Here is a 25896-nt window from a genome sequence, read left to right on the forward strand (position 1 = left end):
CGTGTTACACGGAGTATCTGTACTTTTAAAATTAATAGATAATATAGATAATTCTGGTACATTTTGGTAGTATCACTAGTTTTGTGTGCCTTACAACATAGAAATTATATATTATTATTATATATAATTATATATGTCAAAGGTTTATTTGGGTTTAAACATGAGTGCACAAGTGGCTGATGTTTAATTAATACTAATGAATAATTAAAGGATTAGTTCACCCCAAAATGAAAATTGATTTTTTTTTACCTTGAGTAGTTCGGATTGAGCTGATCAACAAACGGACAGGGAACTACGTCATCACGTTGAATGTCACGCCGGCGCCGGCAATACTATTTGAACTACTATTCATCAGAATGTTAGTCATATACTATTCATATTCATATTCACTGAATACTATTACTATATATATAATAGCAAACAATACTATTTGAACTATCCTCCTACGTACGGTCGCATTGTAAACAGTGGGGCGGTACTTCCGCCGGCGCCGGCGTGACCTTTCAACGTGATGACGTAGTTCCCTGTCCGTTTGTTGATCAGCTCAATCCAAACTGTTGAAGGTAAAAAGTCTATAAATTATCTTTTTAAAATTGAAAATGACCTATCGTTTCGCTAGATAACAACCTCTTCTTCAGCTGTGATCGCATACAGCCCGTTTAAACACTTCAAAGACGTTTGAAACTGCATTGATTTGGACTTAAAAACGATGGTAACCAATGAAGTCCATTGTTAGAAGAAAAATCCTGAAATGTTTTCCTCAAAAAAACATAATTTCATGGATATCATGGATATCTTGGATGGCATTGGGGTGAGTCAGTTTTTAGGAAATGTTCATTTTGGGATGAACTAATCCTTTAAATAAAAGTAATTATAACCCATATAACAGGTTCCTGTGGTAAAAAACTCACATGGCAGCGTTTCCTGCGAATGTCCCGCCAAACGACTGTTCCATCAAATGCTATTTCACCGGTTTCACTTTGACTCTGAATGTGACATTTGAACTATTTTCTTTCTACAGTGAATCGTATAACTATAAATGTAATGCTTGTTCTACATGGGGCTCTGATTATGTCTTCAGTTGAGTTTTGATGCTTTTTATTGCTGGATCAGTTGAACTCTTGACCGATGCATGCCTTCGTTTGTGATGCGCTTCATTGTGATGCATGAATGAACAATATGCTTCATATGACATCACGCTCAGATTAATTTCTCTGAATGTTTACTGCCTACAGAACGGTGCTGTACGCTTGTTCACTGACATGCACAATTAAACTCCTATATGAATGCTATGCTATCTGGCGATTATGGATTATTGTTTTTTTTTTTTTGGCGGTTCAACACAACGTACGTTGACCTGAACATTAGTAAGTTTGTAGTCCTTGATGGCAGCAGCAACTTAGTAATAAAATGTAATGTTGATTTGAGGCTCTTTTCTTGCTTTGGATCAACAGTTAAATTAATAAATAGTAGAAATATTCATTATCAACACATGATTTTTATTCAGTTTAGTCTGTTAACAGGTAAAAAAAAGATCTGTAAAATAAGCCATGTCAAATATATTAATTTCTATAGTTTAAATTTGCAATTTATTTCATATGTATTTGTATTTGTGTGTGCAGAGGATGCGTTTCAAAGTTTATACATGGAGGACAAATTTGCTTTGTATAAAAGTCCCCAGAATTTAGTTATATTTTTTACAAAACTTCCTGGGAAACTTGTTCAGAGGGATTAATAGTTCATAAATAGCGAAGGCGAGACTAGTAATATATTCAAACATATTTAAAATAGATTTGATATCAAGTCTATAGTATCTCATCTTAGTATCTATTTCCATTTAGATAGCTAGTTAAAGTCACCATGAAATCAAAAATGACAATACTTAATTTTTTTATTGCAGTATATTATGATATAATATGATTTAATCTCTTCTCTGATGACGAGGGCGGGGCAACCTGTCAATCACATGAGATCCACCAATAGCAAACCACACCCATCCAATCAATTCCCCACAGACAAAATCAAGCCCCGCCCACATTTGTTCTTGTTTGTTAAGCGTTTTCACTCGGATATACGTCACAATAGGGAAGAAAAGACTATCGCAACTTGCGCTTCATGTCGACTTTAGTTACTTATCTGTACTTTGGGGGCTAAATTGCTGGAATAAACGTCACTAAAGGTCTCCAAACCTATAATAAACGCATCAGACGTCTATGATATGTCCTTATTTAGATGCAGCGAGTCATTTTTAGGATTAGATGTAGTAATTAAAATGTGTTTTTTTTATTAATAGCAATATATATATGAAAGGGAACATGCATGAAGAGGTTAGTGTGACTGGTTGTGGTGCCGACGCTCATCGCAGAACTGCTCCCAGTTTGTCCAGCGCCTTCAGGCCTTTCTCCTCGTACTCGGCTCGCGACAGCCAGAAAGACTCTTTATCTTTCATGATGTTGGCCAGCACTGCACCACCCATGAACACCATGTGTTTGCGGCGCGGAGGGTCTTCGATGCGGATTTTAAATTTCTGTGGAGGGAGAGAAAACAGCAGTGAAGAAGCAGCTTGCTTGAAGAAGAAATCATTTAAAACTAATTCAAGAGTTGCATTTCTGACAGATCTATTAAAGTACGCAATATTTAAAGGTTCCTTTAATGTGAGCCAGTATCTTCATTTACATGCTGTTCAAAGGCCTTTGTGATGTAAAACTGGTCATCTAGGGCATCATGTGTGAATGTTTCGCTCACAAAAAATGAGTTTTGGAAAAGTGCCTTCACTTCATGTCAACCAATTATGGATTTAGCATTTTCTAATATTAGGATGTAGTAAAAAAAAAAAAAAAAAGTAAAAGAAAAAAAGTTGATTTCCATTTTATCAGTCAATACTTTTTAAATTCTGTATATTGAATTAGGTGAATCCTATTTTACGAGATAAATTTACTTGAGTGAAATATTAAGACTTCAGAGAAATCTTGAATTAAGTATTATTTCCCCATGTGTTATGTAGGTATTTTACTATTATATTATTTATTCATATTTGGAATAAGCTTTTATTAGGGGCCAAGCACCGAAGGTGCGGAGGCACCTATTGTATCTGTTCCCGTTCTTATTATTATTCTTCATTTTTCCGACTGGGAGTCTATGGCAGCCCATAGAACCGATTGCGGGAAAGTTGTTTTGGTTTGACATTCTGATAGAGGACAGTCCCAACATTAAATACACCAATTTTGGTGTTTCTAAGTCATTCCCTCTAGCGCCACCACCTGTCCAAAGTTTCACTTTTATTTTGCTAATAACTTTTGAACCGTAAGGCCAATCAACAAAATTCTTTTTTCCTCTGATTTCTGAGCTCATGCCAATTCGATTGCACCCTATGACGTCATTTCCGTCATAACAATATGGCCGCCATTTTGAATCATTCGAAAAAGCTACTTTTTCGAACTCGTCCTAGACGGTTTGTCCGATTTGCACGAAAATTGAACCAGATCATCTTCAGGTAGTGCTGACAAAAAGTTATGGAATTCAAATTGATTCGTTAAACCGTTTTCGAAAAACGCTCGAACTAATTTTACGTAGCGCCTGCAAAAACAGTCGTAGGGCTCTATCTCCGCAACGGTTTATCGTATTCAGACCAAACTTGGTACATGTCATCACAGGCATGATCTGAGGCTACATGCTGTGTTTCGGCGCAGTGCCACCTACTGGTCCGGAGATATGGAAAATGGCTATTTTTGCTTATAGCTTTTGAACAGTTTGTCCAAAAATCATAAAATTGGTCTCGTTACATTCAGGGAAACATGCCGATTCGACTGATATCCAATTTGACGATATCGGCCATTTTGACTGTCAGCCATTTTGAATTTTGTTCTAAAATGCTGTATTTTATGAACGCATGAACGAATTGTTACGAAACTTGGTATTGGTCATCATCACGATGTCCTGAAGGAACCTGAGAAGTTTCGAAACAGCGCCACCTAGTGGTGAATTTTTTTTCCCAAATGCTTATAACTTTGTGTGTGGTCGACTTATTTTCACGAGACTCATCTCATTAGAGTCCTGAATCGTTGCCGAGTCCCACAATACCAAACATGCAAGGTTTCGCCTTACGGTTTGTGTAGCGTTGTGATTTAGCGCTTAAAAAACATTTGGCTATATCTTCGAAACCGCTAGTCCGATCGAGACGAAACCACCGTCAGAAGTTTGGAAACATAGGTCGATAGCTAAACACCAATGCCCAAATGCAAAAATATTGATGTTTAGGGGTAGTAAATTCCAATCAAAGTCATGTGTCAGTCATTTTTTACGTGTTTTTTCATATAAATGTCTATAACTCCGAAGTGAATTGAGATATCTTCACCAAAATTGACACACATATGTATGGGCTCACTCTGAGGACACATACAAAAAATGGTGTGACTGAGCCTCTTGGTGGCGCTATAACAGAACAAAACATGAAATTCCCATTGACTTCAATACAGTTTTGTGAAATAAAATGCTATACTAAACAAATGCATTGGTGTAATATTACGAAACTCAGAATGTGCAATCAGCTCCATCCCCTAAAGGTACCCAAAATATTTCGAGACAGCGCCACCTAGTGGTCAAAAGTTATAACAAAATTTCCAAAAAGGCTAATAACTTTTGAATAAATCTGGCTATTGAAATGCCACTGGTCTTAATAGATTCCCTGGGTCAAGCCGAGAACATAGATACCAAGTTTTCCTTATTTGGCCAAACTTCCTGTCCGCCATCTTGATTTTCATTCAAAACCTACTTTTTCGAACTCCTCCTAGACTGTTTGTCCGATTTTCACCAAAATCGAATCGTATCATCTCCAGACTGTGCCGACTAAAAGTTATGGATTTCGTGTCGATAGACGAAACCGTTTTCGTATAGCGCAGCAGCAAAGTTGAGGCATGATGCCAAAAGCACTATTCAGGCTTTATCTCTGCAATCCCTTGAAATATTGACACCAAACTTTGTATGTGTCATTGTCACTTCACTCTGACCACATCACATCAGTTTTGTAATTGCTCCACCTATTGGTCGAAAGTGATAATCCATTAAATCATATTCTGAATTACTTTTTATATGATTTTTCAGCCATTTCGCCAAAAATCCTCTCTAAATGTCTTTAATTGCTCATTGTTGCAGTTGGTCTGACACCTTCAGCCATGTTGGCATATCCTGTCATCTGCTTGCGCTTGGCCCCGATAATTGCTGCTTGCAGCTATATTTTTTATATTATTTTCATTTTTCATTTAAAAAAAATGTTTTTTTTGTAATTTTGTTATGTGCTTTTATTATGTATTGAAGCTTTTATGCTTTTTAGGATAATTTTATTAGTATTTGTTTTCTTTTAAATGTCTCTAGTGTTATTTAATGTTTATTTAAGTTTTATTATATTCCTACACAGCTTTATGAAAATTTCCAAAGCAACATTTCTAATTTTCTAAGTTTTTTAAGCTTAAGTTTTTCATCTAATATTTATATTTTATTTCAGCTTTATTTCAATGACTTAAAATGAATTAATTGTAATAATTTTAGCTAACAAATGAGTTTTTAGCCATTCGTTTTTTCTTGTTTTAAGCGCAAATCAAGCAAATTTGAGTTTTATGCTTAAAACAAGAACAAAGAATAAAAACAAGCTTTAACTGAGTCTTCATATTTCACATGTTTTGATTCTCGAGTAAATTAATCTTGTTTTAAGGGTGTCTAGATGTTTTTACAGGGTGGAACAAGACAGAAATCCCAGCACAGGAGTCAGCATTAGCGTAAGGGCTTACGGAGAGTTTGTCGGTGTCTCCCTTCAGCACTCTCTCCAGATACAGCTGCTTGATCTCTCGCTCCAGACGGGACGGGAGCCCCGGGTACATGGTGGTTCCTCCGGACAGGACGATGTGCTTGTAGAAGTCCGACCTGCAGACGGACAGTAAGACATGAAGCTCACAGACACCCTTGAAGGAACATTTCAGGTGGAAACCAATTTCATTTCTATCAGAAACAACTGTGGCATGCCGTAGGTGACCTCAGAAGAAATGACTTTAACCTGGAATATTCCTGTAATAAAAATATAGCTGTGCTGAGTAAAGTCTCTTCAAAAGGTCTTGCACAGCAAAAAAAATCCGTCCAGAACAAGTATCGAAACATTAATAATTTTTATTTATTTTTTTACGAAATGATTGTACTTTATTTTAGTCTGATGATGTTTTATTCAATATTTTGTATATAACAGTTGAAAAGATAATTGCATATTTTATGTCGCAATTCAGACTTTTTTGCTCACAATTCTGACTTCAGACTAACTCCCAATTCTTTTCTCAGAATTGTGAGATAGGCTATTAATTCACAGTAGTGAGATTTAAAGTCCAATTCTGAGAGGAAAAAAGACTGCAATCTTGAGTTCATATCTCGCAATTCTGACTTCATAATTAGCAGCTACGAGTTTATAGCGCACAATTCTGATGTAAACTCTCAATTGTGAGAAAAAAAAGAGTCCGAATGTAGCAGAAACAAGCTTCCATAAAAATGTCTCCTAACTTGTTAGTTGAAAACCATTTGCAGAAAAAATCTGGCCAATTACTGGCTATAAGGTTTGCTCAGAGCTCAGGCATTAAACATCTCCTAATTGACACTAGTGACGGTGTTGAGTTGTTCTGACCTGAGGTCGATGTCCGCAGCCTGGATGGTGTTGAAGAGCAGCTCGGCCACACCGACTCCCTCCACATTAATGAGATGAGGCTGGAAAAGAGCCTCCGCTGCTCCAAACCTCTCGCCTCCCACCATTATCATCCGTCCATCTGGTAACTGTGTGCGGGAAAGGTCAGTACAATCTTTTATATGCTGTGAGGAAGGCAGTCAAGTTTTTAAGTCCACATTTTCTCTATAATCTGTTAAAGTCCTCCTGAAGTCAATCATTTTATCTCTTAAAACTCATCTTTGATCACCACAATGACATTTAAAAGTTTTTTCGCTTGAAAAGTTAAAATAGCTTGAATGTAACTCTACATTTAGTATACGCGGTTCTATGAATATGCAAATGAGCCCCGCCTCCACTCACTCACTCACTCAGCTCAGAGATCCACTCCTTGACGATCACACGTTGATCTGATTGGTTACAAGGTAGTAAACGAGGCTTCGTTAATTCATAACTGCTTCGAAAGTTCCTACATTTTAATGGGTCGACTATAAGGTTTTTATCTGATCTCTGATCAGTTTTATATAAAGTTGTAGACATTTGTAATGAGGAATGACACATTGTGATAAAAAAAGAAGAGTAGAGTTGATTGTCTTTTATTGGCCTGACTAACCACACCCTCTACAAAACACACCAAAAACACATATAATACAGACACTTCATATTTAATGGTATTTGATGATTTGTATATTCCATTTGATAGATTCATCTTTCAAGAAAACATTTGCAATTGGTTTGTAAAAGGTGTTTTAATGAGGCTGTTTTCCCTGCATTTACACAGTTTTGACCAGCAGGTGTCGCCGGCGTGTGGCGTTTCGAGTGCTTCGAATCAGTGAATCATTTTGCAAAGCAATCGGTTCAATTGATTCAGTGTTTCGAAAAGCTTCGTTTCTCCCATCACACGGGATTATGTAATGCAAAAAATGTAATGCACATGCAATAGAAAACGGTTGCCAGCTTGTTTTGCCTCAAGACTTTTAAATGGGAACACAGAATACCAAACTCTGCATAGTTTTGTTCATGCAACCTGTCCATAGGTGTACTTAGTGTGACTTATTTCTGGCTTCATTTTCATGAGCTGTAAGTGTATTACCGTGTAGGACTCGACCAGGACGGTTGTCTCGTTGGCCAGTTTCTGTTCCTGCTCGATGTTGTAGCCGACAAAACACAGTTTCTCCTTCATCATCCGCACCGTCTCGAAGTCTGCCGTGTGGTTGAAGACGTAGCCTCGCATAAGCAAAAGCTGAATAAACGGAATATCAGCATTTCAACAATTCTAGATGACTCTTTTTGGTCTTTTTTTAACCAGACCACAACTGATAATTGCTAAAACTTGCTTTTGACTGATCTTTTTATTTATTTTTAAATAATACAACAATTCTATATCTAGCTTTTGATCCATTTTAAGAAATGAGTCCAGAAAAATGTTCCAGGTTCAACAGGAGTTGAAATGGTTAGTTCACCCAAAAATGACAGTATCACAGTTTCCAGAAAAATATGAACTGTTTTCAACACTGATAATAATCAGAAATTTGTCCTGAGCATCAAATCATCATATTAGAATGATTTCTGATGGATCACGTGACACTGAAGACTGGAAAATTCAGCTTTGATCACAGGGATAAATTACATTTTACAATATATTAAAATTGAAAACAGCTGTTTAGAACTGTAATAATATTTCACAATATTATTGTTTTTACTTACAAATATATTTAGAAAAACACTGGTGTCCAAAATAACATTGGACCCCATTGACTTTCATTGTATGGCCATTTTTCAAAGTATAAAAAATCAAACAGGTTTCATAAGGGTGAAAAAATGATGTCATTTTTGGAATGAACTAAGTGCTGAATCTGTAACATTGCTCATTCCTCAGTTTCCATGGTGATGACAGAAGGAGAATGTCACCTTAATCAGATAGCGCGTGATGTCCCGTCCTGCGATGTCGAGCCGGCGCGTGAGGTGAGGCAGAGAGAAGCCCTCGTACACGGGACAGATGTGAGTCACACCGTCTCCTGAGTCGATCACCACACCGGTTAACAAACCTGCCGCAGGAACACAGCGCAAGTCAACCACACGTTCATCTTCAACACTCAGGGCCCTATCTTACACCCCCAGCAAAGCAGTGCCAGGGGTGACGCAAGTGTTTTTCGCTAGTTTCAGCCTGACGCAGTTATCATTTTCACGTCCTGCGCCACGTTGTTTAAATAGCAAATGCATTTGCGCCCATCTGTTGGTGCTGGTCTAAAAACAAGGTGTGTTCTGGCGCATTGTTGGTGCGTTGCTATTTTGAGGCAACAGAAATAGGCTGTGCCATTGACCAACTGAAAACTGGTCTAAAGTCAATGGAACAGTATTTTTTTTGTTATTTAAAGAGCGCGTTAGTAATGTGTGCCTATAGGCGGGTCCACAACGCGCTACACTCTGCTTATTACACACACTGGGACACAAACTAGCCAAATAGCCAATTTAAAATAAAAGTATATATTGATATTGTGTACATAAAGATATAGTGGATTCCGGATTGTCCCGTAGATGACCTCGCTTTAACCTCGTGCACGAGCAGATCCGTTTCCTCTCCTGAGACGCGTTCTGTCTTTCCGCTATCAAATTCCGCCATGTAAATAGCGAACTGGCTTTTAAGTGAGTCCCAAAACACACTCATTACTCATTAAGAGAATATGGACAACACTTTTAGACCATGCGCCGGGAGCGCCGACCATTTTTCCCGTCATTAAACTAGCAAAAGTGGTTTCGGACTCGCCCTAGACTGTCAGTCCAAATCCGATTTTTATGCAAATCCGACTGGAATCCGATCAGATTAATTTCTTCTATCTAAACAGTGTTATTGCAATTGAAGAGAGCGTGAGCATCATAATAATTGAGCAGCCTGTGTCATGGCCTTCCACACAATCGCTTGGAGGGGAAAGTTTCAAAAATGAGGTTTCAGAAAAAAAACTGCTCTCATGTTATTAGGCAGACTCAGTGTTTGACATTTGCTCCTTTCATAAACACAATATAACTGTGAGATATAATAATAATCTCTAAATTAAGAATAAATGTGGAGGTGGCATTATGAATGTGGATAGCTGTTCAATTATTGATTAACAAAAACATTGCTGTAGCTCAACTGGTAGTGCATTTTGACTTTTTTTTTTTTTTTTTTTGATATGCGCCCTGCGCTTTAGACCACGAGCTTAGATGGTTTAAACAGGGCCCGTAACCCTGAGCGTTACCCTGAGCGTAGAGCGTCAGCACGGCCTGGATGGCGATGTAGATGCCGTGGAACTGGTAGGTCTCGAACATGACCTCTGCGATCTTCTGCCGGTTCTTCACCGGGTTCAGGGGCGGCTCCGTCAGCAGGACCTTGCTGTCGGGGGGGCTGATGTTGAGCCGCTGCGGGCCGAACGTGTGGTCCCACAGGTGCAGCATGTCCTCCCAGCTGCGCACCATCCCGTTCTCCATGGGGTACGAGATCTCCAGCATGGAGCGGCACTCGCTCGCCTCATCGCCCACCATCAGGTCCTGAGAGGCAAAGGGGCGACTTTAGTGTTAAACAAGAACAACTTATATTAAAGTCCCCCTGAGGTCAATCAGTTTATCCCTTAAACTCATCTTTGATCACCAAAATGCGTTTTTTCCTTCTGAAAAATTTTCTCATGCCTTAAAATATCTTGAATGTAACTCGACACCCTTGCCTCATTTAGTATACGCGGTTCTATGAATATGCAAATGAGCCCCGCCTCCACTCACTCAGCTCAGAGAACCACTTGTTGACGATCACACGTTGATCTGATTGGTTACAAGGTAGTTTGTGACGTCAGAAACACCAGTGATTTCAAGCCGTGTTTTTGAGACTGTCTTTGGTTCACTGCAGTTTTAAGGAGAAAATACTCAGCAATGGTGTCGACTTATGAATTTACACATGGTTTGTCTTAAAGCGTATTAAAAACACCACATAGACATATAAACAACATTAAAAGCTTGATTTTCACCACAGGGGGACTTTAAACATTTACTTTAAAAACAGAATTCATCTGTGAATTCCATTAATTGTATATTCTGAGACTGAGTATATAGTTTCTGCAGCAAAAATAGTGAATCTTACTCAGATCAAATTGTACAGCTATCAACAATCTTAAAGAATTTAAAGTTTTATGTTATATATTTGGAAACTAAATCTATATTAGAGTAGTTCATAATGGCAGTGTTTATATTTTTATATTTAATATTATTTATTTTAATTAATTATATTATACTGTTTTATATTTGTTTTATATATATATATATATTTGAAAATATTAATAAATAAATTAGATGTTTTTACAGGTTTCTTGTTAAATAACAGTGTTTGTCAGTGTTATTTTCTTATTATTTATATACTATTATATTTGTATTTAATATTTTTAATTGACCTATATTTTATAAATAATGTTTCAATTAAAATTTTTAGTTGAAGTTTATTTTATGGGCTTTTCACATTTTTATTTCATTTGTCTTTTATAGGTTTATATACTGTATATATGTGTGTGTGTGTGTGTGTGTGTGTGTGTGTGTGTGTGTGTGTGTGTGTGTGTGTGTGTGTGTGTGTGTGTGTGTGTGTTTGTATGTGTGTGTGTGTGTGTGTGTGTGTGTGTGTGTGTGTGTGTGTGTGTGTGTGTGTGTGTGTGTGTGTGTGTGTGTGTGTGTGTGTGTGTGTGTGTGTGTGTGTGTTTGTATGTGTAAGAATGAGTGTGTGTGTGTTTTTTCAGTTTTAGTCTTTTTTATTTAACATAAATTTATTAGAGCTAGTTAGTAACACAACATTTCATTTAATATTTTTTCATGTGTGCATATACGTACTGTGTGTGTGTGTGTGTGTGTGTGTGTGTGTGTGTGTGTGTGTGTGTGTGTGTGTGTGTGTGTGTGTGTGTACATATATACAGAACCTATATTGTTTTTTGTTTTGACCGGATAACTCACCTTGATCTCTATATTCCCAACTTTTATATCTGACCGAATGATGGGACGTCCCACCAGGGCTGGGAAGATGTGGTCGGGGAAATTGGAGCCAGCGAAACCACACTTGACAAACTGCAGACAGTGTGTGAGAAGATGACGAGTGAGTAGAAAGAAAAGATCAAACTCAGCTCTGCTTTACATTTCAGGCTTATAAGGACATTTATTTGATGACTGCACAGAATTATCTGAGATAAGTCCGTTTTGAAGAACTGCATCTTCCCCAACTCCCTCTCAACTTCCCTATTTCATTTCAGGTCAGGAACCTTCACACTAAAGCACACCAGAGTTTAAAGCACATCCTCATTTGTGACCAATAACCGTGTATCTTTTGCCCTGGCACCTTTTAAGGTGAAGTAAGTGTTGTTCCTGGCCAGACGTGTTCAGACAGATTGAAGCAATGAAGCAATGCAACAGGTCTTCGCACGAGCGCAAGTCAGGCATTCAGCGCCTGCAGACGCAACACTGATTTCTTACATCTCTTTTAACTTTAAAAAAATGGAGTTCAAATCGATTAAAACAGTTTTCGAATCAAAACAACTTCCCTTTATCACTCATTTAACCACAAATAGTGTTCTTCCATAAATGTTCAATCAGTACTTTTATATCCAGTTTTAGCCCTGTAATGAATGACGTTTCCAGAATACTTTGTGAATGTCTTACCCCAGTGCCATTGTCACACACGACCACTTTCCTCCCGTCGCTGTCCATGCCGCAGTGTTTTCAGATGCTGTGCACACACACAAGCACACACACACACACACACACACTCGGGCTGTTCTGCTTGAAGTGAGGTCAGAAACAAAGGGGCCGGTTTCCCTGAGGAGGAACAGAGGGACTCCGCCTCGTTCACTGAGAGGAGACGAATCCCAAAACAAAAAAACAGCTACACTACTAAAATATATCATTTAATGGAATAATGCAAACATTTTTACGGTAAAAAAACTGTTCATTATAAGTCACCTTATATCATACAGTTACATTTTTTAAAAGGCAATACATGCTATTTAAATAACTGTAAAATATGGTGCAATTTTATGCATAAAAATAATTGCTTACCCTACAATTGAGGATATGTACATCCTATTTAATAAAGCAATGCATATAATTTTATAGTAATAAAAAGTGGAATTCTAAAGGCCAGTATCACTGCTACTGATGTGTAAATGAATATGATTTTTTTCCCCAGTTTTAAACATTATAGCCATTAAACATTACAGTATTATTGAAAGCTATACATTTTTAACATTTATTAGGCTTCAAAAAACTTTGAATTTAAGTGAACTTAAAACAATCCTCACATAACCTCATAATAAATGTCATATTTACCTGTTCCCCTTCTGTAACAGGAAATATACCGAAATTGAGTTATCAAACAGTCTGCACTGCATAAGTTATGAATTAAATATAGATTAATCCTTATTGAAGCTACAAAGTTCTTTAGTCTAGAGCAGTGAGTAATTTTCTCTGTTCCCTTTGTTCTTTGATTAACATTTATGACAGAGAGAATTAGTGGCTGCTGTTCCTTTAAGACCTGACGCACATCACGCGAGTCTCATTCTCGCATAACGCTTTATCGTCATTTAAGACTTTATTTAACTAATTTAAGACTGCTCTTATGAGGATACTCGACAAAATGGACAATAAAATGTGTTATTGTTTGTTCAAGCAGTTCGCGTCTCTCTGTGCGTTGTGTGTGTGTCACAGACTCACATATAGCCTACATAGACGGACACAGGTCTCTTTTGTCTTATCGCGCCTGAATGGTTTAAAAGCATTTGCATGAATAAGAGCGTTATCATATAGCTAATGTAATGCTAGCTAAAGGATGACAGAAAAAAACGGATGCTGCGTTAATTGTGTAAAATATTTTTAACACGTTAAACTGGAAATAATGATTTGCATGTTAACGCGTTAATGTTGACTGCACTAATATTGCTGTTACACTCCGAAAATATGAAATTTAATGGAAGAATGCCAAAAAAATACAGTAATTGATTGACTTCTTCTGAATCAGTTTCTGGTTCTAACATATCTGAATTAAACCAATATTTCTACTTAGCCTGTAGTGTTTACTACCGAGTGGATCAGGTAATCTGGGCTGCCGTGATTGGTGGAGACGGGGCTAATTTGCATATTCATGAAGCAAGCGTGTAGACTAGAGTAACATTTAAGCTATTTTAAGGCTGGAAGAAATTATTTTCACAGGAAAAAAATATCTTATTTTGAAAAAACTTAAATGTGTAATTTTGATTATCAAAGATGAGTTTTAAGGGACACAATTATTGACTGCGTTGGGACTTTAAATTACTGTAAAATATGTTGAAAATGAGGTATTAAAAGAATGAATCAATAGCCTTTTTAACAAATGAATACCTACCTTTTACAGTAAAATACATGCTATGAGTTTCCTTATCATTTACAGAAGAAAATATATTTAACAGTGCAAAACATATAATTTTTAGAATAAAATATAGTTGAAATGATTTTTTTAGAGGTCAGATTTTCTACTTTTGTGTTCTACAGAAAAAGCAGGTTGTACATGTTTGTAATGACACATTTTCTTTTATTGTTAAATTATTTCTTGAAGGTTGAGTAAAGCCATATTATGATTTCCTCAATGGCTCATTTAGTTGATGTTAGTGAGTCCCGTAAAGGGCACAAAGGAGGTTTTGAACACACAGCTCTTTGCTTAAAAAATAATTTCATTTATTTCAAAATTGCAAACAACAGACGAATGAAAACAAAACAATCCCGCTCTTGTAACTTCGGTGAGTATGGGTGTGAAAATGAAAAACAGCGGACGATCATGCAGTCTGACGTCGTCCTCAAAGTGTAGGCACATAAAATGACTTCAGACCGAGACAAGTGATGCCATTCGTTGAAATGAAAACGGACAGAAAGTATGCATAGGTTAATTCAGAGGTGATGTGTGTCATTTCTACGATACTAAAACACTTTCTCTTAGTGTTAGCAGTTTTGCTGGCGCAGAAATCATGGCATATTTCAAGTTCAGCAGCATTAATATTCCATGACATGCCAGTTAATCTATGTTCATTCACACTACACTCTTAGAAAAAAAGGTTCAATACCCAGAATGCAACAGTGTCGGCCCAGTTATGGTATGCGTGGAATCCGCTTGTCCCGGATGCGGGCCGACACTCTGCAGTCTGGGATTCTACATCGGACTCAATTTTAAAGAACACTAAATGCCAAAAAGGTTTTATATAGAAGGAGAAATGTATTAAATGATTGCATAATACTTCTATGTTTAATGGGTTATTTAATTTTTTTCCAGTGATAAAGTACGTGTACAAGCCGTTTAATTCATAACATTTAATTCAAATTAAAAAAGGATGAATGATCCCATTTTCAAAGGTTCTAAATATGTAACGCCTGACAGAACCCTTGTTTAAGGTTCCATATAGAACCTTTTCTTCTAAGAGTGACATCGTTACATTCCTGTGTAAAACTGTTCAGCGTTTCATATCCTCATTTATCAACAAAAAAACCAAAACAACGCAATGTTAGCGCAAGTAACTCTACGCCCTATTCTAAAGAAAACATAGAGCAGCAAGTTATTTCTACCTTCCGTTTTCAGTGGACATGCAGATCAGACAGTTTCTCTTTCGCGGTTTCGACAGACGTGTGTAGTGCTACGAAAGGGAGGACCTAGACTAGACTTCATGTACAAAATTTGCATAATATTTCCTGTGTTTGATACGTCTCATATTTTGTGCCACCTGAGTATCTGAATGGTTTTTAAAAAAGCCAATGATCCCGAAGAGATTTATTTGGCACATGCCTTTAAAGAGGTGCAGTCTGTTCGATTTCAAGTCTTGAAATCGTAGTTCCTCTTCGGCCCGGGACAGACCAAGCATGAACGAGGGAGCGGGGTTTTTTTTGTCAAATCTGGAAGTCCATTCACAAGCTGATTTCTCAGTCTTTCTTTTAAGTGCATCTATACGCTTTTGCCGGGATCCAGACGAGGCGTTCCTCACGACTCGAACTCGCTGTCGCTGCTGACGGAGATGTCGGGCGTGGAGGCCCCGGTCCCCCTCGGCCCCGTGCCCGAGCTGCAGTCGCTGTTCTCCGGGCTCCCGGGACGCCGCGGGGACGAGCCCTGGAGGAGCGTGTGGTGATCCGAGGAGGAACATTCGGGAGAGCTGCCGGAGGGAAGGAGCGAGGAGTCCTGCTGTAGTCTGGGGAGAAAAACAAGAGAAGTCTGTTCACTCTAGTCAAGGCAAGTCACATTTATTTATATAGCGCTTTTTACACATTGTTTCAAAGCAGCTTCACAGAGATAACAGGAAAACAATGCAACAAAGTTTGTTTCCAGAAGAAAATACCGTCACAGTACAGCTTAAGTAAGTTCAGTAATGTTTCATTTTTGTTGTAAAAAAGTTATTAATTTAGTTCATATATATATAACCGCTCTGGAGAAAAGCGTGACGTCATCGACCAGCTCAGTTCATATCTCATATAATGGTGTCAATGCAGGCAGAGCAATAATATTAATGAATATTAAAGTAAATGCAACTCTATGCTTGAGTCTATTTTAGAATATATTTCTAAAAAAAGTTATTTTAATATTATGTATATAATATTATAGTATTTATTAAGAATTTAAATCAGTTTTTTTATATTTCATTTTAGTTTAAGTGCTTTTGTCATTTTTATTTATTTAATTTCATTTTTTATTTATTCAACTTAATTCAACTTAAACGTATTTATTTCAGTTAGTTTCCTAGGCAAAAGAAACGTCTAAAGAATCGTTCTTCAGTTCTCCCAGGAATCTGAACAGACAACTAAACAAAATATGTGTCATTTACCAGAGGTTCAGGCAAAATGTTAATTGCTGCATTTTATTTTAAAAATATCTCTAATTAAGTTGAATTAATTATTTGAAATAGTGAATGAATGATTCAATGACTCGCTCATAAAATACTACTGGATGAATCGGCATTTTTGAACGAATCTTCTGAATGAATGATTCAATGACAAACACATTTTTAACAGTCACTTGTCGCCACCTACTGGTGTAACGATGTAATCGATACAGTCTTTTTTTGAAGCGTCAAGTTACTTTCAAAAGGTCTATTTTGATCACTACCATGTGACATCAGTGTTGATATCCGAACTACACACTTTTATCCCAGTTCTTCTGTGATAATTAGAATATTTGAATAGAGTTTGTGAAGCTGTCTCAGTCTCAGGAATAAGATGGCGTGTGTGTCTGAATCGAGATTCATTTCTCCAGTGTACCTGTGATACTGTGTGTTAGTTTGTGTACCTGTTTTTAGCAGATGCCGCTCTGTCCCGCTGTCGTCTGTTCTTGAACCAGTTGCCCACCTGTGTGGGAGTGAGACCGGTGGCCTGAGCCAGATGACGCTTTCTGGAGGGGTTTGGATAGGGATCCTGCAGGTACCATTCCCTTAGGAGACTACGGGTTCGCTCCTGGAAAACACAGAATCAACACCACTGTTACTCAGTCCAAAAAGATCATTTTTCTTGCTAACTTCACAGTTACACTATCATTTACAAATTAAGGGTCAGTACAATTGTTAATGTTTTTGCTCACCAAGCAAAGCTTACTATTTGATCAAGGATACAGTAAATTGTGTAATATTATTATAATTAGTTTTCTATGTGATTGTAAACTGTAATTTATTCCTGTGATCAAAGCTGTATTTTCAGCATCATTACTCCAGCCTTCAGTGTCACATGACCCTTCAGAAATCATTCTGATTTGCTGCTCACGAACCATTTCTGATTATTATTATCAATGTTGAAAACAGTTGCGCTGCTGTGTGTGTTTGGGGGAACGTGAAACATTTTCTTTTTTCAGGAATCTCTGATGATTGAAAAGCATTTATGTGAAACTTTAGTAACATTACAAATGTCTTTACTGTCACTTTCAATCAGTTTAATGCATATTTACGAAATAAAAGTAATTTTCTTTAACCCAGACTTTTGAATCGTAGTGCATACGTTGAATCATAAAATCATCTTTTTCTTTCAGCTAATTTTTTCCAATTAGTTTAAGGCTATTTTGTGGGTATCCAGAAATAATGTCTCACGTTTCCAAGAAACACTGACCTATAATAACCTTTCTGGCCAACCTTGCGTCTACCAGTCCTTTAAAAGGCTCAAGAAGGATAATAGCATTATATCTTATTATAGCACATTTAAAGTCCCCCTGTGGTTGAAAGATTTTAATGGGTGTTTATGTGTTGTTTACAAACCATGTGTAAATTCATAAGTCGACACCATTGCTGAGTGTTTTCTCCTTAAAACTGCAGTGAACCAAAGACAGTTTGAAATCGCTGGTGTTTCTGACATCACAAACTACCTTGTAACCAATCAGATCAACGTGTGATCGTCAACGAGTGGATCTCTGAGCTGAGTGAGTGACTGGAGGCGGGGTTCATTTGCATATTCATAGAACCACGTATACTAAATGAGGCGAGGGTGTCGAGTTACATTCAAGCCATTTTAAGGCATGAAGAAAAAACGCTTAAATGTGTAATTTTGGTGATCAAAGATGAGTTTTAAGGGATAAAATTATTGACTACAGGGGGACTTTCAAATAATCAGTCTGCTGGGTGGGATGTATTTATAGATCGCATTTTTACTCATCTGCTAATGAGGATCAATCCCGCAGCTCGTTTCACTGCAAAAATGTTTTGTCTGACCCCAAAAAAGTACTAAACTGGTTGTATTCAAGTCAGAAATCAAATCCACTGCTTATAGTGTTGATTCACTGCAATTAGCTTCACTAGATGCATATGTGGTCACGCAATAGTAGATATTTCCATCATAATGTCCTTGGAAATCCGAGCTAAGAAGGACAGAAGTCGGCATTAGGCTTAAAGCACTGTTCCTGGATCAGGGCTTGCGGAGTCAATCCTGGTTTGTGTGTTAAAGAGCTAGCCATCAGATCTCATTTACCGTCTGCTGGAGTAATCTGCCGACTGGCCAGTGATTAAGGTTCATTTCCTTGCGGTAGTAACTACTGTAAAGTGACCCAGCACCCGAGCCACCACGCTGCACGTATTTAAAATCCACTTTCCATTGCAATTCACATTCGGCCAGTCTGCAAAAACAATGAGGGACTCGTTATGAGAGCTTTGTTTAGCTGTTAGTTAATCTGAGCACTAGTGTCTGGAGCGGGGTGAAAAGGTAGAAAGTCATCTGTGCGGAAAGAGAGCTTAATTGCCACAGGTGGTCCTCGGCTCAAGAGGCTTAAAACAAGCTGCACACAGACCGACAGCGACGTCTCAATGCGCCGTGCGCTCTATACAAGCATCCTGACGCGCGGAGACGCTCGGCATGAGATCATAGGTGCAGGAGCTTAATGGTGTGTTTACATTGTTGCATTGAGAATGCGGCGTAATTAAGTCCCTGTTTGTTTGCACTTTTAAAAGTGAAAAATGCAGTTGTGACCCAAAGATCTGTTCTCAGACCCTTCAAATGACTTTGTTGTTACTTAATGTAGTCAGGCTGATTCAGTAGAAATGAATTCACTTTATTTTAGAGTCCTGTTCCCCATGTACAAAATGTACTTGTTAATTGCAATAACTGGGTAATAACTAAGTACTAACCCGAAAGCAACCCATGTAGTTACCTTACATAACCAGTACTTTCTCAGGTAAGTACACTGTAAGTACACATACTGTAGGCCTAAAATAAAGTGCAACCAATTATATTTTTGACTTGAATTAACCAGTTCATCTACAATGTTACAACAAGAACCAAACATTTAAAACATTTAGTGCATAAACAATCAGATACTAATCCAGATTTCCTTTCAGTGTTGCACTCTTAGCAGGCTTTTGCTTTTGTTTTTAGAAATTTTTAGGATTTGATTAATGCATTCTAATGATATTTAACTGAGTTTTTAATGAATACATGCTGCATTATTAAACGGATAAATTAGTGTTTTATATGTATGCATGCATGTATTTGGGTGTGTGTAATATATATATATATATATATATATATATATATATATATATATACATATGTTTATGAGTCAATGCTTGAAATTAGATTTGTAGATGTATTTTGTGCTTCTAAACTGACTTAATTGTTATAAATCTTGGATACTTTGATGCACAGACTTAAGTGTGGTTACTTTTAAAAGGAGACACTTGGTAGCTTAAAAATATGAAAGTGAAATAAAATAAAAACTTAAATTTTATGAAAATGTAAAAATATAATTATTTTTACTGTATATAAAATAGGATATTTTACAAAACACATATTACTTTAAAACGGCAAGAAAACCAAAGCCATAAATCTAAACAAATTTGAGATTGATATCTCAAAAAAAATTAGCTTTTCAGTAAGATTTTGTTTAGGCGCAGTACCAAACTATTCCACTAAATGAAACCAGACTCCATTGGTGGCCATAAAAGGAATCTTCCATTTCCAAATATGGTTTGAGCGATCTATATTACCAAAATGTTCATACTATTTATGAAGTAGACATCGTATTCAGTGACGTTTGGCACTAATTGATTTCAATTCAACCTTTAACAAAGCAGTTAAGGAGTAAAAATCAATGTCCACTACATACCTAGTCTTATCTTTCTATTTGTGTCATTTCAAGGCAATTATTATTGTGCCAAGGAGGCATGAGTGGGTGTGTCACTCCAGACTTTTACTATCCTTCCTTCAGTCATCAATAACTTTACATTAGACCCTTTTCACATTTCCGGGATTCTCAGAACCGGAAGTCGTCATAGTTGGGTAAACTTCTATAGCGGTGAAAGGGAGACTACATTAAATATACATTTCTTTGTGTTCCCATTTTCTCAAATGGCAAAAGAAAACGCCACAATAGTGTTTTCACAACAAAGAATAGATGAAAGATGTCACTCATCCAGCAGCATAAATGTTTTTTTTTTTTAAGGTTTTTTTTTGTTGTTGGTTGCAAATGTAGGCTAATATAATAGGCCTACTAAGTTTAGAGTTATAAATGTACATCATTTAAAAAAAAAATATATATATATATATATATAGGCCTATATATTAAAAAAACTGATGCTGATGACCATTAAAACACGTCAGTTAATAGTCAACTAGTTTATTATTATTATTATTTATAGTGCAAAATATAAAAAAATTAATATAAAATTAATATAAAAAAAACTGCAGGATTTACGATGCGGATGACCGTTAAACACGTCATCACAGTCTGTGAAAAAGTCTTCTTTACAGAATAAAAGTAATTTCTTTAACCCAAACTTGTGAACGATATGTAGGCCACAAATTCATCTTCATTTTTTTTCCAGCTAATTAAATTTTTTGTGTTCCCATTTGCTTAAATATCAAAAGAAAAACTCCACTATAGAGTTTTCACAACTTTCAAAAAGAGTAGATGTCAACTTTACCGTCACTCTTACAGCAGCTTTTTTATTTTTTTTGTAATTGAATGTAAACTAATATAAAAGTTTAGTGTTATAAACTTACATTTAAAATATATATATATATATTTTTTTTTTTTTTAAACTTCGCAGGATTTACGATGCTGATGACCGTTAAAACACGTCATCATCGCATTCTTTTGAAAAAGACTCTCACCTTAAAGCAGTGTGTCTTCTGCTCGCCGTCCCAGATGGTTCGAGGGAGGGGAAACTTCTTCCGGATTCGGTACTTCTCCACCGGGCCCAGCGGTCTCCCCCGCAGCCGCTCCGCCTCGCGGTAGTGCGCGTCCAGCCACAGGTCCTGCAGCTTCGCGTGGGACTCGCGCGTGAACCGGTGACTCTGCAGGATCTGATAGAGAGCCTCGAAATTCCCGCCGTGGAAAGCCACGAGCGCGCGCGCACGCATCACCGACTCGTGACGGTTGAGAAGTTCCCCGGTCGAGCCGGGCACGGCGGCGGGCAGAGACCAGAGGAACCGGCCCAAGCGCTCGATATCTCCCGTCTCCTCCAGATTCTCGCAGACCCGAGCCACCTGCTCAGCCGTGAACATCGGCAGAGGGAACATGACTAGGTTTGTCTGTCAGGGATTGTGATTTAAAAGTTTGCGCGCCTCCTTATCTCACCATTGCGCGCTGGATCCACTGAACGCGTCTCTCTGATTCAGTTCGAGTAAAGCGATATAAACACTCCCTCAGACTTGAGGAGACACCTGTTGTGTAATGTAGCTCTCTTGACCGACTGATTTCTCGGTAGGATCTGCGTGAACTCGCGGAACACCGGCGTTTTCGGTGCCGCTTCTAGTAAAGGAGGAGCAGCAGAAGTCAAGCCTATTTATAGAGAGATTCAATTAGCATCTTTGTGCTTGTTTTGAGGAGGATTATACGCCTCGGTCATTAGCCACTTAGCGGGGGGTTGCTGTTCGCGGAGGGACTGGTCGGGTTGTTAGACTAACTAACTAAATAACTGTCAGGACAGCGACTTTAATTCATTCTGCTGGATAAATACTGGGAGATCGAGTCATGAAGCTGTCAGTGAAAACAGTCGTGGTTTAATGCATATGTGAGAGAGTTTTATCTGCCAAGTGATGCGAGTTTGAAGTTGAAATGAAGTTTAACTTAACTTGAAGTTAAGTCATCAAGAGGGGGCTTAATAGTTTATGCAACATCTATATTTCATATTGATATAAACTCACTCTTCTTATGCTAGATGAAACTATCATGTAGAATGCAGAAATACATTCATTTTGCAGATTCACATCTGACTAGATTCAAATTGCGACTTAAAAATGTCCATTCATCCATCCATCCATCATCTGTCTCTCTGCATATCTTCTAACTATCCATAATTTTTGATCATATCGCTTACATGTGTCTAGGTCAAATAAGAATATTAACAATTTAAATAAATAAAAAATCTATTAAAATTAAATTAAATCAATCACTATTTAGGAGTAATATTTGATCTATCTATTGTTTGTAATCCCTAAAAACCTGCAGCTTTTGGGTTGAAAGTTAGTAGAAACTTAATTTGAAAATCAAATCTGACTAGTTGTCTGCACAATCTGCATTTATCCTTGTCTTTTCAGAATCTCTTTGACATCCGAGTCGTCGGTCAGGCGCTGTCGTGATAAACGGGCTCATGTAGTCAGGCGGTAAATGGACCAAAGGTCTCCGGTGTTGTCGTACCGCCTTTAATTGGGATTTGATCTGAACGAGGAGCTTAGGCCATGGAAATCACTATCGCATGCCGGTCCGAGGAGACGTTTTGAGATGCATGTTGCCTAAATCACTTCAGAATCCCGACTGACTAATGCCTCCTTAATTAATCTGGACACGTTTATACCGTATCCTCTGTGACCTTGGAGCAGGTCTGAGCGCCTGATGCCCCACTGTAGTACATTAATAGCCCCTCTCTCCATTCATCCCTGAGATCTTCTGGACATTAATCAGTCCTCCGGGAGACAATTTTACTATTAATCCGCTTTAAAATAAGCATCTGTCAACAAATTGGTTAAACAAATGCGTAACTACCCTTATTTTGGAAATATGCCTGGCTGAGGCTGATTATAGACGTGTTGTTCTTAAAAATAAAGGTGTGGCAAGACTATATATATATATATATATATATATATATATATATATATAGCCTATATATATATATATATATATATATATATATATATATATATATATATATATATATAATATATACACACACACACACATAGGCCTATACAAACAAATATGCACATACTTTAAAAGTTTATATATGCAAAAAAAAAAAAACATTTTGATTTTAGTGGACATATTTAATTAAAAACACATAGCCTGTTATCATCATAACTCTCCCCCAATATATAAAAAATACATAAATCTCTTATTATGTCATTCTGACGTGAACTCTTCAAGGACCAATGAGGGTCTCCTGTTTTATTTTGTGCCTTTGTCATATATTTTGTTTTGCAGTCAACATATTTTAACATTTTTGTGACACAATTTATGCATTTATAACTCTCTTTGTCTGATGAAATGTTTAAAATCTTAAAGAATTTTTATTTATTTTTTTAATGGAAAAGGCACCGGTTTCATTGGAATGAACCTTTTGCGTTCTTAAATTTCATAATCACCAGTACGTAAGTTACGTATGAAACACACTGCAAATATAAAATGTTTTCTAAGCAGAACCTTGAAACATTCTGTGCTGAAAAAACCAGAACAAATCTGTATGGTATGGACGAGGCTTTTTTTCAGTCAGCTTTTGTCAAATGGAGCCGTTGCTGCAGACTGCATATGGCTGACTTAAAATTAGTCTTCTTAAATGTGCTCTCAGGGCAAACGATGTTAAATCTTCATACAGACTGTTTAATAAAGGTTGCAGTCAGGTGAATGTCAAGATTTAGAGGGTTTTATCTGAGGACAAAATGATCTGTCTAGATTTACATTGATCTGTCATCTGGGTGGGGGGGCGGGGGGGATGGGGGGTTCGGAGGGATTTGTGTATTCTGAAAGTTATGAGTGTTTGTTGTCATTGCCTTTGCCTTTCAGTGAGACGTCCATTAACATCTGTTACCTGTAGTAAATCAGCAACAGAGTCATCACTGCTAATACACTTTTACAAGACTGTTCCCCTAATTAATAATACCTTAATGATAATGATAATAGGCTACTCAAAAACTCCTATTAGTGTTACTAAGTAATACTATGTATTACTGAATTGCATTTTTATCATTTTTGTTTTATAAATATAAAATTAATATATTTTGACAATAAATTACTAAATTAAATAAATTCTAAAAATTTTTGCTATATATATATTTATGTTAATTGTTATATATAAGTTAAAATATATAATGGTGGGTTATTTTTTACCCAAATGCTGGGTTCAGCCTGCTGGGTATTTTTTATTGGGTTATTTTTTATTATTTGTACCCATGTGCTGGGTAACTCTGAAAAATGCTTGTTGTTTTTTTTAACCCAAATGCTGGGTTCAGCCTGCTGGCTAATTTTATTGGGTTATTATTAATAGTTTTACCCAGGTGCTGGGTAGTTTTTCTGTAACTAAGCTGCTGGGTCATTTTTATTGTCTATACAAATGGCAAACTCCCTTCACATACCTACCCAGCGCTGGGTCAGTTTAGCCCAATGTTGGGTCGTCTGTGCCAAACCGGTTAGAACTGGATACGTTTGTCAACGGTCATTTTGTTTTCTGTTCTGAGAGAAAACGTCCTGAGGAGAAACTAAATTGAATGTTAATAAAATGAAATTAAGGTTTGTATTATAACATTGTATTCCTATCAAATTATTACTGTACAAATAGGAAAACGTCTGCAGTCTCACATTTGACCTTTTTTGTTTACATGTATGTCGCAGCTATCGCCTGCTTGGAAAGCTAGCTCGACGGCGCCACCACGGAAGACCAACTCACGGAAAACAAATGCGCGACAAGGGCTGAAAAGTTATAATTGGAGGTCTGCATGTTGATCTAATGTGCTAGCGCCACAGCTGTAGACACAGATACTCGTTTGATGGGTTGAAACTTAATTGCCTGATGGCCAAGATGGCACAAGGTAAAGCTGTTTTTGATGTAACTTTTCAAACATGAATATATATATATAAGATTGTAATTTAATGAGTTGAAACAGCCTGATGCCAGTTTTCTCTCTACAGATTGCCACTGGCTGCTGCTGTCATGTCCTAAAACGTTTACTAAATGCTTTTTGACTATTTTATGATTGTAAAAGACTGACTTGCCATTGCATAAAAAATACTGTAGCCTTTATGAACTGTTCTTATCCTAACAGATTTTAAATTGAATTTTCTTTATTTTGAAAAACCTTCAACAGGTTGACTGACCCAGCACTGTCAAAAACAACCCAGCAAATGGGCTAATGTATAAAACAACCCAGCATGTGTTCTGTCCAATATTTACCCTGCGCTGGGTTGCCAAATAACCCAGAAATGGTTGTTTTTAACACACACACACACACACACACACACACACACACACACACACACACACATATATATTATATATATGTATGTATGTGTATGTATGTGTATGTGTATGTATGTCTATATATATGTGTGTGTGTGTGTGTATGTATGTATATATATGTATATATATATATATACACACACTAAAAAATATTGTTAAAAACAACCATTTCTGGGTTGTTATATATAATTAAAAACAAAGTGATCTAATTAACAGCAAAAAAAAACAGAAGGGGAGAAATTAGCTCAGCGAAGATCATTTTCTCTATTAATCTGA

The 25896-nt window shown here is 37.0% G+C and overlaps 2 protein-coding genes across 3 annotated transcripts; both read right to left on the reverse strand.

Moving 5' to 3' along the window:
* Positions 1–1480: 1480 nt before the first annotated feature.
* LOC311288017 (actin-related protein 2-A) lies at positions 1481–12490 on the reverse strand. The gene is made up of 8 exons (XM_084405224.1): positions 12359–12490; positions 11660–11770; positions 9934–10222; positions 8606–8742; positions 7788–7937; positions 6659–6804; positions 5784–5916; positions 1481–2527 (listed from the first exon to the last, which is right to left on the reverse strand). The coding sequence occupies exons 1-8, from the start codon at positions 12404–12406 to the stop codon at positions 2357–2359; spliced, it is 1185 nt and encodes a 394-aa protein (XP_084261350.1). The 5' UTR covers positions 12407–12490; the 3' UTR covers positions 1481–2356.
* Positions 12491–14249: 1759 nt separating this feature from the next.
* six7 (SIX homeobox 7) lies at positions 14250–21922 on the reverse strand. 2 transcript variants are annotated; one of them, XM_084404290.1, is made up of 4 exons: positions 21750–21922; positions 21284–21658; positions 16989–17152; positions 14250–15897 (listed from the first exon to the last, which is right to left on the reverse strand). In XM_084404290.1, exons 1-4 carry the CDS (start codon positions 21750–21752, stop codon positions 15693–15695), a joined length of 747 nt encoding a protein of 248 aa, XP_084260416.1. In that variant the 5' UTR covers positions 21753–21922; the 3' UTR covers positions 14250–15692. The 2 variants fall into 2 exon arrangements, with proteins under 2 accessions (XP_084260416.1, XP_084260415.1); XM_084404289.1 differs by having other exon boundaries at positions 21284–21909.
* Positions 21923–25896: the final 3974 nt, after the last annotated feature.

Source organism: Rutilus rutilus (assembly GCF_951802725.1).
Source record: "Rutilus rutilus genome assembly, chromosome: 3".
Lineage (NCBI taxonomy): Eukaryota > Metazoa > Chordata > Actinopteri > Cypriniformes > Leuciscidae > Rutilus > Rutilus rutilus.

What these genes read in the sequence shown, in the direction of transcription:
- six7 (XM_084404289.1), bottom strand. Translation starts at nt 21,691, where the DNA reads ATGTTCCCTCTGCCGATGTTCACGGCTGAGCAGGTGGCTCGGGTCTGC. An exon ending in AGAAGACACACTGCTTTAAG is followed by an intron (nt 17,153 to 21,283) that starts GTGAGAGTCTTT and finishes TGTGTTTTCCAG; the next exon opens with GAGCGAACCCGTAGTCTCCT. An exon ending in GCGGCATCTGCTAAAAACAG is followed by an intron (nt 15,898 to 16,988) that starts GTACACAAACTA and finishes TTTTCTCCCCAG; the next exon opens with ACTACAGCAGGACTCCTCGC.
- LOC311288017 (XM_084405224.1), bottom strand. Translation starts at nt 12,406, where the DNA reads ATGGACAGCGACGGGAGGAAAGTGGTCGTGTGTGACAATGGCACTGGG. An exon ending in TCCTGGTCGAGTCCTACACG is followed by an intron (nt 6,805 to 7,787) that starts GTAATACACTTA and finishes TCCCGCACACAG; the next exon opens with TTACCAGATGGACGGATGAT. An exon ending in GAGACACCGACAAACTCTCC is followed by an intron (nt 2,528 to 5,783) that starts GTAAGCCCTTAC and finishes CTCCCTCCACAG; the next exon opens with AAATTTAAAATCCGCATCGA.